Genomic DNA, 15,242 nt, shown 5'->3' with positions numbered 1-15,242 from the left:
GCTAGGTCTGTGCTAAACAAATACAATAATAATAATAATAATAATAATAATAATAATAATAATAATAATTAATAATAATGGAAAAAGCAGCGCCTGTCATCCATGTGGTGCCCCATCTGCCAGTTGCCATTGGAAGACCTTTACCAAAGTTATAGTACTTAATTTTGATATTCAAATGTTTTCAGTATACTTCAGGTAAGCAATAACTTAGGAAGAAATACTTATTCAATTTAAAACATAATCTTCAATGGGGAAAACCATGTACATTTCAATCTATCTAAAAATCTCCGAACAAGATCTCTAGAAAATTATATAAAAATGGTTTGTGTAATTTGTGAACATTTTTAAATGATTGCAAGCGCAATACATTAAAGTTGTTAAAAGTCATAATAATGGTTTTAGTCTTATCCATCACAAGATATAGTTGTTGTCCATCATACCTTTTATGAAATGTATATTTCTTCATTCGCTTCATCAGCTGTCACCTGTTGCAGACACCAAAATGAGAAAAAAGGTGGAGTCTGTGACACGGGTCAGTCGCTCATTAATTGGCATATGTGATGTTATGTTATATTATTTTGCATTTATATAGCGCCTTATGTACCATTGGTATGATCTCAAGCGCTGGTAGTTTGAACACCCTCCATATGATCACATGACATAAGTCTGCATTTTAACAGGTCAATGACAACAAGATTCCAATCACAGCAATGAAAAAGATACTTCCCTTTGTGACAATCAGCCTCCCAGCCTGCTGGCTGATCAGATGCTGGTTACAGACATGCAGCTGCAAAGCACTGGCCCCCTTCTTAGGAACGTTCAATATTTCTGCAAAATATAGCTCTCGCATAGCATAATACAACAGAATGAAACTTTACACAATAGTGCTTCCCAGCGGAGCAACTAGTTGCTTCGGTGCAAGCACTCGTGAAGTGGAAGGACCACCTGAAAACCCTCACAAAGCCAATACAGCAAACGTGTCCGTCTCCTTCCAGGGTAGGACTCCAGGGAAGCAGAAAGAATACAGAGTGCTGGTGGGAGCAGAGAAAGATTAAAGTCAGAGCCTGGGACAGGACAATGAATAATGAAAAAGTCTGCTTTACTCCAGGGCTCTCCTGCAGGGTTTGGGGAAGGTGGGAACATGCAGGAGAGGAGACCTGCTTTGAATGCCACGATAGGAGGGAGTTGATACGCAGACAGGCGGGGGTGAGCAGGCAAAGGGATGATCACTACGCCAGGACAGTATGTGCTGTCCGGTGAACCTCCAAATCGGGAGAATCTTTGTAGATCACCCACACATTGGTTCACATTTCCCAGGGATACGGAAAATAACATTTTCAGATGCGGCAAATTCATGTATGAGCAATTCCAGTTGCTATGCCAACCAGATATCCTGCCTCTGAAGACATGCGCTTCTTTCTTGTGTTAACAATGCGTTCCCATATAGGTGGCGCTAACGCCTCCATATGTGCCAAGACTGAAAAGGAGCAGACACATAAAATTGCTCTGGCGTGGCACATGATGCCCAAAGGAGTTGGACTTCTTTGAATTGGTTCTTTAATCTTATTTCTGGTCGTGTATACTTCCTTCCATGAAGGATTCTATGTAGTAGGGTGGGATGGCAGGAAGAGTTAGACCACCCTGGGCATTCCCAATGGCCAACTACCCTCTTATTGGCTTTTCTGGGGTGATTCAGCTCGTCTGTGACCTTTCAAGCCCTGTCCTGCAGGCCACACCTGCACCCAACCCCCTACTAATGTGAATCTGGGTGTGTTGCCTTACGAGAAATGTTGGGAGTGGAAAAGAGGTGACAGCATTAGTAATGGTTCAGTGGTTCAGTGTTCCCTTGTGAGGCAAGTGCATTGTGGAACATGTAGTCCCTTAGCATGCACTCTACTGAATGAGCTAATGCAATCTGGTATATGTAGTCCTACAAGGACTCCTGCACTGGGGGAAGCAGAATACATTCTGGAAAATGTAGTCATATAGGGCCCATTTCCGGATTGAGACACAGTGAAATTTGAAATTTGTAGTCACCTGTGGAAACTCGACTGGTTTTTTCAGAAAGTAGGGTGTGCATGTATTCCCATTGCAGCATCTGTGCTGAGCAGAGCAGATTGAATTCTGGGAAATGTAACGCTGTGGGGCGTCTGTACTGAGGGAAGTAGCATGCTTTCCAGAATGCAGTGGGAGATCCTTGCCATTAGAAGTCCCACCTACATTCAAGTTTGATTATGGGTGCCAACACTTCCTCCAGATCACTAGTTGTAGTGTGGCTGTCTTCACACTGTGGACCGCCAGGTGAAGCCTAGCATTTCGTAAAAGGTTGTGAGAAGGAACGTGGGGACTGGGAGTCAGTTGGAAAGCAGCAGAAGAACGTAGGATAGAGCAGGCCGGGCTCTCTATATAGATTGTTACTAACTAAGCACAGTGTTACGTACCTCTCGCCTCCGCCTATACATATCTATATTCAATGAAAAAACTTTGTTAAGGGGACGTTATGGTTAAGTTGCAGTAATAAAAACCTATGAAATTCAATGAAAAAACTTTGCTAAAGGGACGTTATGGTTACAAGTAAAACCGAAAAACCCCTGACATTCGCCAGTTACGGTAAGCTAAGCAACCATAACTCGCGCCACCACCATGCACTGCTAAGAATAACACCCATGACATCAAAGATGACATCACAAATATAATTGAAGCCAATCGGTGTCCTGTCCGCGGAGCGAACAGGGAAGTGTGTCCGTACAGCGGACATAGTTATCACTAATTTTTTGCAACCTACTTTTTGTCATTTTTATAACAACTACTGGACAGATTTCCACCAAATTTACAAAAGCACGCTTTCGGGACCAAGCCGCCACTCCTGCTGCAAATTTGGTGAAAATTCGTCCAGCAGTTTGGGCTGTAGGCGTGAGCAAAGTTTTTTCTCCATTCAGTCTATGGGGAAAAAAAATGTTGCCACCCCCCTATAACTTTGCCCCCCGCCCCTTGACCAGACCTCTCCAAACTTTGCAAAGAAATTTAGAGTGGGCCATATGCTTTTTTTGCAAAGTTTGGTGAGGATTCGTCTATGGAGAGTGAAGTTATAAGCCACCCAAAAGTGCTTTTCCTATGGGTTTAGCAACTTAACCGTAACTACATGGCTGCTACCACAAGCCATGTACTATATATTTGTGAAAGTGTGTTTGCATGTTCGGGGTTGGCTCCAGCCCCATAACAGTTGGTGGGCTGAAATTGTGCCCCAATGTTGGCATAGCAGTCTGGGGTGTCCTGGTGATTGTGAAATCTGACCAACCTCACCCATTCACACTGCACAGGGCGGGATCCGGTCCTGTGCTATCAGAATAGGCGATTTTGGGAGATTGACGATTTTGCGACTTTTCCAATAAAACAAGGTCGGTTTACCAGTCTGGGGTGTATAAGCAAAGGCCGAAAACTCAGATTCGTCGACATAACATTTGTACAAGGGTAATTGATTGGTTGACCTGAACATTTGAGATTCTCACAGGGGTTGTCTAGAAGGGAGAAAGCAGCCCCATTGTGTCTGCTGTCAGCATTGTCCATTGTTTACTTTGTGATTTAGACTGAGAACAAGGGCATTGTTAGGGTATTCTTAAAGGAGCTGTGATCCAAATGAGTACAAAAGTACAAAGTATTCGTTCAAAAATGATCATTGAACTCATTGAATTCACTCACTCTGTTTACTAACCCAGAGCACTATTTAACATATTTTTTATTTAGATATTAATAAACAGTAAAAAAAATAAGTTCCCCTTTTTTGTACTGAAGTAAGGAAAATGTGTGAAGTTTGTATGTGAACCACTGAGAAGAGGAACAGGTTTGGATAAGTAGTAGACTCCTGTAAAGGAGCTTTTTGTTTGATCAGACCTCAAAGCAGTCACTTGGGCCCTGATTTGCAAAAGTGTTTTACAATGGTGCAATCCTTTTGTAAAACGATTTGTAAATCAGGGCTTCGATGTCCATGTTAGGCTTCAGTCACTTTTTCTAAAGAGCCACTAGGCCACAATCTGGCAATTAGACACGCCACAAGAATTAAAAAACAACATAACATTATCCCAACTTCATAATAATGTCGCCCTGGTATTATTTATGATGCAGAGTCAAAAAGCTAAATAAAATGATAACATGAATGTTTATTGCACCTATTTTTCTTAGCCTTCATGCCAATACTAATTGTCCGTGTATGTTCTTGCCACTTGCAGAGAGAAGTTGGACTGGAATTAGATCCCATGTACGACCACAGAGGATTCTGCTGCACCCACTGCCGGCGAGGGCAGCGCTACTGCCAGCGTGTCTGTGAACCTTTACTGGGTTACTATCCGTACCCCTACTGCTATGGCGGAGGGCGCGTCATCTGCAGAATAATTATGCCTTGCAATTGGTGGGTGGCACGTATGCTGGGTAGGGTGTAGTGCGGCCCCGGTCTGCTATTAATGAGTCTCATACCAACCCAGTATAAGTGTACTTTATTTTATATCATCCTATTATATGAAAGGCAGTCTAGAGTGTGGCCTGTTCTACAAGGGATCATGTATTTATTCACATCCAAATGGGTTGTCTTTGCTAAATATTGTAGTAATTCGATTTAAATGTATATATTTCCTTTCAAGCATGAACATGACACTTTGGGGGATTAAAAGGCTGACAATAAGACTCATAAAGCAGGACATTTATAGCCCAGTTCTTACAGCCACAGCATCAGGACTTGCATAGTAAGATGATGTAGCTGATTTGGCAGGGCTTTAAGTGGGACAGGGCTAGCCAGGGCTCAGCCTTGACAGTCTCCAGATACTGCCCTTGAGCCAGGACTCTGCTGGGCTCCCTAACTGACTTCCCCAACCAGAATTATTTCACCATAGCAATGGAAATAAAAAGAGTAGTGACAATAATTATCTTCACCAGTCGTTGCCACTGTCAGCAATGTTTAAAATCACAATATCAGTTAAAGACATTGGGAGTGAGTTTGGTTTGAAAGATATAAGTGAAAATATAAGAGAATGCATTGTTTGATTTTTGCAACACATTGTATTAAAGTATTGTCAACACAATGATTTTATTGAGTCCATAAAAATCATTAATTTCTTTCAAAAGAAATGTGCGGCTGTATGGTATGCTGACCTACTTTGATTTGATGTGCAATTTCATGTTTGAATATATTCAGTTTGGTCAATATTTTAATAGCACATGAATCATGTGTAATATATTTTTGAAAGTAGAATATCATTGCATATGTCCCACATCTTTTAAAGGTTTATTTGAGCTGTGCCAGACACATTTTAGGCCCCGCCGCCAAATATTGCATAACAACGTGTTAGAGCCAGCTCCCCGGCCCCTCAATGTCTAATCACAATTCGATATAGTGTTTCACGCTCCTAATGGGGCATAGTTAGGTATAGTGCTCAGAAATATCCAAGGATACAGAGCTATCAAGGAGACGCCGGCATCACCCCTTGCTGCATTCAGCTGCACGCTGGGGCATCAGCGGAGAGAACCAATAATGGGTTTCAGTGAGAGTGAGATTGACAGTGAGAGTGAGATTGACAGTGAGAGTGGAAGTGAGATTGGCTGTGAGAGTGAGATTGACAGTGAGAGTGAGATTGACAGTGAGATTGACTGTGAGACTGAGTTTGACTGTGAGAGTGAGATTGACAGTGAGAGTGAGAGTGAGATTGACTGTGAGAGTGAGATTGACAGTGAGTGACAGGGAGAGTGAGATTGACTGTGAGAGTGAGAGTGAGATTGACTGTGAGAGTGAGATTGACAGTGAGATTGACTGTGAGACTGAGTTTGACTGTGAGAGTGAGATTGACAGTGAGAGTGAGATTGACTGTGAGAGTGAGATTGACAGTGAGTGACAGGGAGAGTGAGATTGACTGTGAGAGTGAGAGTGAGTTTGACTGTGAAAGTGAGATTGACAGTGAGACTGAGAGTGAGATTGACAGTGAGAGTGAGATTGACAGTGAGAGTGACAGGGAGAGTGAGATTGACTGTGAGAGTGAGAGTGAGATTGTGAGAGTGAAAGTGAGAGTGACAGGGAGAGTGAGATTGACTGTGAGAGTGAGATTGAGTTTGACTGTGAGAGTGTGATTGACAGTGAGACTGAGATTGACAGTGAGAGTGAGATTGAGTTTGACTGTGAGAGTGAGATTGACAGTGAGAGTGACAGGGAGAGTGAGATTGACTGTGAGAGTGAGAGTGAGTTTGACTGTGAAAGTGAGATTGACAGTGAGACTGAGAGTGAGATTGACAGTGAGAGTGAGATTGACAGTGAGAGTGACAGGGAGAGTGAGATTGACTGTGAGAGTGAGAGTGAGTTTGACTGTGAGAGTGAGATTGACAGTGAGAGTGACAGGGAGAGTGAGATTGACTGTGAGAGTGAGAGTGAGTTTGACTGTGAAAGTGAGATTGACAGTGAGACTGAGAGTGAGATTGACAGTGAGAGTGAGATTGACAGTGAGAGTGACAGGGAGAGTGAGATTGACTGTGAGAGTGAGAGTGAGATTGTGAGAGTGAGAGTGAAAGTGAGAGTGACAGGGAGAGTGAGATTGACTGTGAGAGTGAGAGTGAGTTTGACTGTGAGAGTGTGATTGACAGTGAGACTGAGATTGACAGTGAGACTGAGATTGACAGTGAGAGTGACAGGGAGAGTGAACGTCAAGAAGAAGATAGAACGAGCCTGTGAGCGAGCGATAAAGATTTGGAAGAGAGAGATGGGCGATAAGGAAAAGATATGGAGGTGTTATAGAAACAGTGGAGAAAGTCAGAGAGAGAAAGAAGACTAAAAGAGGCAGAGGAAAAATATGCCAGTGAGAATTTTCAGGAACAGCAGTTTTTTAAACAGTAGATGCACGATACATTGTTGTGTAATAGATGAAAAATAACCGAATACTCGCGTTTTAATAAATACAAGTGTTTTCTACACTTCAGTTGCTGTCGTCCATTTCTTTGATCAGCAGACCGTTTCAGTAGTCCTGCACACTGCCCTCCACAGCTTTCTGCTGCCAGCGTGCTGTATGTATGCCAAATGCGGCAAGAGGTGAGTGTAACTTCCCCGCACGCCCTAGCGCCGAAGCCATCATTCAATACCTCTGTCTGCAAGTGCACTTTGGGATACAAACGGCCCGTCCTGTGATTTAGTTTCGCAGTTGATGAGTTATGGCCGACGTCAAGAGCGCAGGCTTCTGGGAATTCCCGGCGCAGCCATTTTCCGGCCATATGTTCAGCACAGAGGATGAAAATGATGGTACTTCTCATTAATGCCTGATGGATGTGTGCTAGTCGAGAGGTAAGTAGCACACTGTGGTGTCAGATCATTTCTTATGTCTATACATCAGGGCGCTATAGGATGTGTCCCTTGAAAAACACCGAAAAACACATCTGGCAAGTGTGCAGTGCGAGATGGAAATAGCAGACGCGACCCGCGCGTCATGTTTTTATAAGCCGCCCCTTCCGTCTTACACTGTAGCCTGTATAAATCATTTAGCACTCGGCTCACGTAGGAAAAAAGAGTTTTCCTGTTATGATGCCCTCTCTTCCCAGGAGCACTTTGTGTCTCAGTAACCATTTTACAGCCTCTTTGCTTGTCATCAGCCGGTGTGCCACGTGAAGCGCCATTTTACATTGGTCATTAATGCTAAATCATGTTCCCAGGCACATAGGGCCTGATTCACGGAGCGTTCACTTATGGGATTGTGGCGCCATTATAAAACCCTTCCGCGAAACAGGCCCCACAGTGCTTGCAACCAGGCCACGAACTCAAAGGCTTTCTGCGATGGAGTAGGTTACCAGGGGTATTCCTTGTTAACCTTGTTTCTAATAAGATGCGAACGTTTGAAAACTTACAGCAAAACAAGGTGTTGTAATCTAGGGGGCACTCAAAGGCCCTAGTGGTAGGGTGAAACATAGGAACCCTAGAATTTATGTATAGGTGAAAAAAGTAACTCTGGTGTAACACCTATGTACACGAATAATAAACAGGCCAGGGACATCCTGAGGAAATAAAAGAAACCTAGTGAAACAAAATGCACACCCTACAACAAGTCCAGCGTGACTGGGGGGTTTCTGCAAAAGAGCGCTCCCCGCGCAATGATACGGGGAACTAAGATTTAGAAACACAATGGCATATTGATGCTGCACAGAGGCATGTGGACAGTAAAGCCACATTCAGGCAGGAAATGGTGGAAGATACTGGACATTCATGTTAAAGGAGGTATTATGTTATGGTAATGAGATTGACCTCACACACTGCTGCCTTTTGCATGGTCTCCAGGTGCTCTGACATTTCTAACAGAGTGTTCAGAGTAGTGTTGAGAGAGGCTAAAATGGAATATAGTTGTGCTGTTAGGCGGGAGGATAGCTCAGGAGAAGCATGCTCGCCTTGTAAGCAAGACGACGTGAGCAACACAGGTTTGATCCCTGTGTCCGCGCGGAGCAACACAGGTTTGATCCCTGGGTCCGCACGGAGCAACACAGGTTTGTTCCCTGAGTCCGCGCTTAGAAACATCTGGGTTTTAAGCACGATATAAATAACCAATTACACAACGACAATTGGGCAGATGGGGCTTTAGCCCGACCATAATCGGCCAGAAATTCTAGGGTCACGTTAACTTGATCTTGCGCCTACAGAGCCGTTGGCAGACATGCCAGGATACAGAAGATACACGGACTGAGCTGTTAATAATGGCCCTAAAATTACTTCTCTAAAGCATTTAATTGCTAGCAATATGCCTGCCATTTTAGGCAATTCAAATCGTATTGTGGTTTTATCACTTGTATGTCAGGGGAGTGCTTGCAAGGATAAGAGCGGACAGGATACCTCTCCTCAAGGCAGTTGAAAAGTGTCTTGCTTCAGACGAAAGGGGGGAGTTACCTGCATTAAACAGTGAGGATTCAGTGGGACAGTCTCACTAGAATGTGTAAAGAAGTTAGATGCCCTAAAGGCCACATTTGGTGAAGAATGCCCACAGAAAGAAAGTGACTCAGAAAGTAAAGCAATTTTTTAAATCAGAGTTTATATTCATGGGGTCTACTACTTTAAGATGAAAAGAAAGCTCTCACTTTCGCAAGACTCCACCTTAAATAGGATTACACTGCAATGCAGCATGGCCTGCACATGAACTAGCAGCTGGCAAAGCCAACCGTACACCACATCCCAATCACACCATTTCCATGCCGGCAAGTACCAATAGAAATGTGCATGTGGTCCTTACAATCTTAGAATGTTTAGTGACATTGGGAGTGGCCTCATGTGCTTTAAATGGCATAATTTGCTCTAACTTGACACTAGTTCACACAAGTAAGTGTGTCCCTCCTGCCACAACCTCAAGGTAACCCCTCCCCCAACATTTGAAGAGTTAGGTCTCCCACCTTGGCTGACCGATGCTGTGCACAGACTGGATTGGGAATGCTCTCTGGGCCAGATTTGAAGGACGCACAAACGCCTGCCTGCCCCGCATACAGACAGGTGTCACGTAGGTGGCCGAGGCCAAACTTGGGCAAGGTTATGAATGTGAGTGGATGCCATGCATGAAAGGGACTGTGAGTGTCAGATGGCCCCAGATCTGGACGGAGACGCAGAGATGCTCACGCACCCAACCTGGAGAGAATACAGAAGTTTAGCGCCTTGCTTCCAGATAGCATTGCCAATTAACCAATCCACTAACAATCTCACCCCTCTGCATACACCTCTCAAACTCTAACCGAACACAACCACACGCCTACAACACAACAATCTGCACATACTTCACTACACTGCAACAACAAAACAAACCCCCCCTTCCCTTTTTTTGAGAGCCGCCAGAGCGCCAGGGGACCACTCCGGTGGTGATAGTGCGTGGTATAAATATCCTTTAACATTAACTCTCTCCCTGAGATTTTAGTCTAGTTGCACCGCTGTGTGCGGTTGTGTTGCTCTGTGAAGTTCTGTGTACCCTGGTACTTTGTGCCGGTCGATTTCTAGAAATTGATATTTTGAGGTCATAGAGGCATTTGTGTCCCGATGTGAGCTTTGTCTGCTGGTGGTGCTTATGTAAGTTGGTTGGAGAGGTGTAGAGTTCTGTTGTTTGACGTCTGTAGGTGGAGTGATTTTAGATTGCTGCTCGCGGGTGGCACAGTAGGTCTGCGTATGGTGTGTTACTCTGTGAGCATTAGGAAGAGAGTGTTAGTGTTGGCACGAACAATTAATGGCATGGACAAGATCTAGGAATGTAAGGAACAACGTATAGCAGGGCAACATTTACACTATGTCAAATCATTCAATTAGAACAAACAATTCATATAGTACAAAGGAGCAAATACCCAGGACTGGACTGGCCTATAGGGGATTTCCAGGTAGGCCTCTGCACCCTGGGCCTCTTTTGTGTGGTATTTCAAAATGTTTCGGTAGGAAAAGGGTTGAGCTTGCGAAAAATTCGTAATATGAGGCCACTTTGAAAATTATTTCCAGGCCCTCTTTCAGTTCCCAGTCCTCCCCTGCATGCAGTGGAGCAACAGTAAATTGAGGACAAACTATTCATACAGTAAATCAACAACATGCACTGAGACGAAAATAAAGCTAGGGGCAAACATTCGTGCAGTGGGAAACAGTTAATCTAGGATGCTAATCTGAGAGGGCATCAATGTGTGCAAATGTGTGTGCTAGTGCAACTGTGTGAGTGTGCAAATATGCGAGTGTGTGAGTGCAATTCTGACTGTTTGGGAAGTATTAGTCACTCCGGTCAGCCTCATCATAGCTGACTGCATTTTCTGTACATTGCCAAACGTCCGATGACGTTCCCTAAGGGCCTGTGATCCTGGACAAGTTAAGATGAACAAGAAGAGGTGCATATCTAGGCTGATGGGATGTACTTTACTGTGAGAGGATTTAGGAGCTGTGGACATGTACAGGCTAACTGGAGTGTGTGGTGGGGTAGGGTGCTAGAAGTGGCAGTGACCTGAAATACAGTAAATCGGGTAGGGCAGGGCCACTAGCGACCAAAAGCACAGTAAATCAGGCAGTGCAGGCCCACTAGCGATCAAAAGCACAGTAAATCAGATAGTACAAGCCACTAGTGACAAAAAACAGAAAATAAGGTAGTGCAAGGCCACTTGTGGGGAAATAAAACAGTAAATAAGGTAGTGCAGGGCTACTCGAGATCAAAAGCACAGTAAATCAGGTAGTACAGGGCCACTAGTGACAAAAAACAGAAAATAAGGTACTGCCGGGTCACTTGTAGCAACAACCAGAAAATAAGGTAGTGCAGGGCAACTAGCTATCAAAAGCACAGTAAGTCAGGTAGTACACAGCCACTTGCAACAAAAACCAGAAACTAAGGTAGTGCAGGGCCACTAGCATTAAAAGCACAGTAGATCAGGTAGAGCAGGACCACTAGCAATCAAAAGCAAAGTAAATCTGGTAGTGCAGCACCACTAGCGATCAAAAGCACAATAGATCAGGCAGTACAGGGCAACTAGTGACAAAAAACAGAAAATAATGTAGTGCAGGGCCACTAGCAATGAAATGCATAGTAAACCAGGTAGTACAAGGCCACTAGTGACAACAACCAGCAAATGAGTTAGTGCAGGGCCACTAGCGATCAAAAGCACAGTAAATCAGGTAGTACAGGACCACTAGCAATCAAAAGCACAGTAAGTCTGGTAGTAAAAGGACACTTGAGACAAAAAACAGAAACTAAAGTAAAGTAGCGCAAGGCCACTAGCATTAAGAGCCCAGTATTTCAGGTACTAAAGGTCCACTAGCAATCTAAAGCGCAGTAAATCAGGTAGTGCAGGGCCCCTCATGATCAAAAGCACAATAGGTAGTACACGGCCACTAGTGACAAAAAAACTGAAAATAAGGTAGTGCAGGGCCTCTTGAAAGTGTAGTAAACCAGGTACAAGGCCACTCATGAAAAGACACTGAATATAAGGTAGTGCATGGCTACTAGAGATCAAAGGCACAATAGGTAGTACAGGGCCACTAGTGACAAAAACAAAAAACAAGGTAGTGCAGGGCCACTTGTGGCAAAAACCAGAAAATAAGGTAGTGAATGTTAATATTAATGTTAATGTTAAAGGATATTTGTACTGCGCACTATCACCACCAGAGTGGTCCCCTGGCGCTCTGGCGGCTCTAAATAAAGGAGAAAGAGGGGGCTTAGTTAGTGGGAATAAGCTGGAAAAGTGCAATAGAGCAGTGATGTGCTGTTGGCAGCCTCAGCCCGGTGGGTCAGTTGGCTGGGCTTGGAGTGTTTTACGGTCGGTAATCGTCGTGTGCTGTTGTGCAAGTCTATGTGTGGTTTGTTTTGTTGTTGCAATGTAGTGAAGTTTGTGCAGATTGATGTATTTAGGCTTGTGGTTGTGTATGGTTAGAGTTTGAGAGGTGTATGCAGAGGGCTGAAGTTGTTAGTGCGTTGGTTAGTTGGCATTGCTGTCCTTGCAATTGTGTCAAGGTGTGATGCCCGCTATCATTCACTATTCCATCCAAGTGTGGCACTTGTCATCACTCACAGTTTCATTCAAGTGTAGCACATGCTAACATTCACAATCCTGTCTAGATGTCACGGAAGCTAAAGTTAAGGATGACGTCTAAGTGTGGCACATGCTAACATTAATATTTCTATCTAGATGCAATGAGGGCTAAAGTTAAGGATGACATCTAAGTTCTGCACATGCTAACATTCATATTCTATCTAGATGCAATGAGGGAGCCGTCAGTGCAGGAGCCACCCTTTTCATTGGGGCCCTTAGCCACCGGGCTGCCAGGCAGAGGGCTGTCTTGGTTGGGTCATTTAAGACCAGACAGTCAGCCAATCACGGGTCCGGGAGGTGGATGGAGGGAGGGGAAGAGGGAAGCCGGGGAGCACAGGGAACGAGGAACACGAGGGAGTCTGGGGCCGCAAGGCGGCATGATCATGGTCATAAGGTGGCAAGAGTGGGGCAGAGGGGTCCTGCAGCTCACCTGGGGTTGCCGTGCTGGTAATGGCGTTCTCCCACAGTGAAGCTGCAGGTTCTCACATAGTAGAAGGCCCAAGAGGTCAATCAAGGGAGGAGGGAGGTCCGGGGGGCGGGTGGAGGGAGGGGAAGAGGGAAGCCATGGAACAAGGAAAGCAAGGGGGTCTGGGGCCGCAAGGAGGCATGACCATGGCCACAAGGTGACAAGAGATGGGCAGATGGGCTCTGCAGCTCACCTGGGGTCGCTGTGCTGGTAATGGCATTCTCCCACGGTGGAGCTGCAGGCTCTCACATAGTACAAGGCTCGAGAGGCCAATCACGGGAGGAGGGAGGTCTGGGAGGCAGGGGGAGGGACGGGAAGAGGGAAGCTGGGGGAACAAGGGAAGCAAGGGGGTCTGGGGCCACAAGGGGGCATGACCATGGTCACAAGGTGGCAAGAGTGGGGCAGAGGGGCCCTGCAGCTCACCTGGGGTTGCCGTGCTGGTAATGGCGTTCTCCCAAGGTGAAGCTGCAGGCCCTCACATAGTACATCACAAGTACAAGGCCCAAGAGGTCAATCACAGGAGGAGGGAGGTCTGGGAGGTGGGCGGAGGGAGGGGAAGAAGGAAGCCGGGGAACGAGGAACACGAGGGGGTCTGGGGCCGCAAGGGGCATGACCATGGTCACAAGGTGGCAAGAGTGGGGCAGAGGGGCCCTGCAGCTCACCTGTGGTTGCCGTGCTGGTAATGGCATTCTCCCATGGTGAAGCTGCAGGTCCTCACACAGTACAAAGCCTGAGAGGCCAATCATGCGAGGAGGTAGGTCCGGAGGACCACTAGCAATCAAAAGCACAGTAAGTCGGGAAGTACAAGGCCACTTGAGACAAAAACTAGAAACTAAGGTAGTTCAGGGCCACTAGCATTAAAAGCACAGTAGAGCAGGACCACTAGGGGGTGTGGCTTGACGCCAAAAGAAGATGGCCTTGTAGCTCTGCTGCTCCGTCTCACACGGCATATAAATTGGCATTTTTCCAATATTCTCCTACCTCTCTTACCTGTATTTTTACAGCACTGGGGACCGGATTATCTGCCTATGCGGCTGAGTTCACTGCGGTGTGGTTCTGCTTTTGTTTTTTTTTTCTTTTCTTTCCGTTCCTGTGCCGCTGCTCGGCGTCTAAGCCCTGGTGACTACTGCGGCGGACATCCGCCTCCCTGAAGTAAAAGTCCGGCGTCACGCCCAGCGTGACGTACCGGTCACGGCCTGGTTGGCCCTCCTCATCAGATTTCGCCGCCACTGGTGCCAGAATGCTGTTGCACCGCACGATAGGAGAAGAGAAGGAAATAAAGCAGGAGATGAATTTTATTATATTCAGAAGCTTTCTCAAGTGCTAATAGCGTTTTCGACACGGGGACTTTCATTTATCAACAATTTCTGGTCAGCTTCTCTCCTCAAGTCGGCTGGATAACTTCTTAACTATAACATTACTTCCTCATAATGTATACATTTACAAGACTATTTTAAATGTTAGCTTAAAGAAACATAGCTAAAAATACAGAGCCATTCCAGAAGACATTTACTATTCGAGGCTAACTGATAGCTATAACCCAATATATATCTGTTATTTGCTGACCTGTATTGAGCATATGTAATTGACTTGGCTGCACTTGTCTATACCCAAACCATTTGTTCAACTGGGTGGAGTACTTCTGGAACCAAAGATCTTCATAAATCTATACTGAACTTTATATAACTGACCTATTACTCCTGTATGTTGTATTATCAATGTTCCAAGTCTGGGGGCATTCCGTAACTAACTCCTATGTTTACTCCTTATTATTGTCTAATGCTCCTTTTTTATCTCTTGAATAAGGAGATGCATTATTTATATAATATGGATATAATAATTGTAAACTGGAGTATATAACGTCTTATTGACCAGATCTTGAGTCTTTATTGCTTGGAAGATAATACCATTAGACCTCGTTGAGACGAACCTCACTTCTTCCATCTAAGGTCGCATTACATTATTGATGAACATTGGCTCTTACCACAGTTCATGTTAAAATCTTTGGGCTTTTCAACATCAATATTCTTACTCAAGTACTTTGCTATTCTTCACATTTCACCTAGCTCAGTTGGTAACAGGGCTACTAATAAAAAAAAAAATCCACTACTAAAGAACCCAATATCTCTGCCTCGAACCTCAAGAGACCCAAAAGTGACTCACCACCTCCGTTAGGTACCTCAGATTGTTATCGGAAATTAAATCACTCAAACCCTTCACTGAAACTACAAATCAGAAATGACAA

General features: G+C 44.9%; 1 protein-coding gene across 1 annotated transcript in view; it reads left to right on the top strand.

The window, feature by feature from the left end:
* Positions 1 to 5,075, top strand: part of TNMD (tenomodulin) — a 526,836-nt gene extending 521,761 nt beyond the window's left edge. The window contains exon 7 of the mRNA XM_069612982.1: positions 4,227 to 5,075. Coding sequence (XP_069469083.1) covers positions 4,227 to 4,436 — 210 coding nt within the window. The 3' untranslated portion in view covers positions 4,437 to 5,075. The remainder of the gene's footprint in view (positions 1 to 4,226) is intronic.
* Positions 5,076 to 15,242: the final 10,167 nt, after the last annotated feature.

The sequence above is a fragment of the Ambystoma mexicanum genome, chromosome 5p (assembly GCF_040938575.1).
Source record: "Ambystoma mexicanum isolate Mex_15411 chromosome 5p, UKY_AmexF1_1, whole genome shotgun sequence".
Taxonomy (NCBI): Eukaryota; Metazoa; Chordata; class Amphibia; order Caudata; family Ambystomatidae; genus Ambystoma; species Ambystoma mexicanum.
This window is presented reverse-complemented; position numbering and strand designations above follow the sequence as displayed.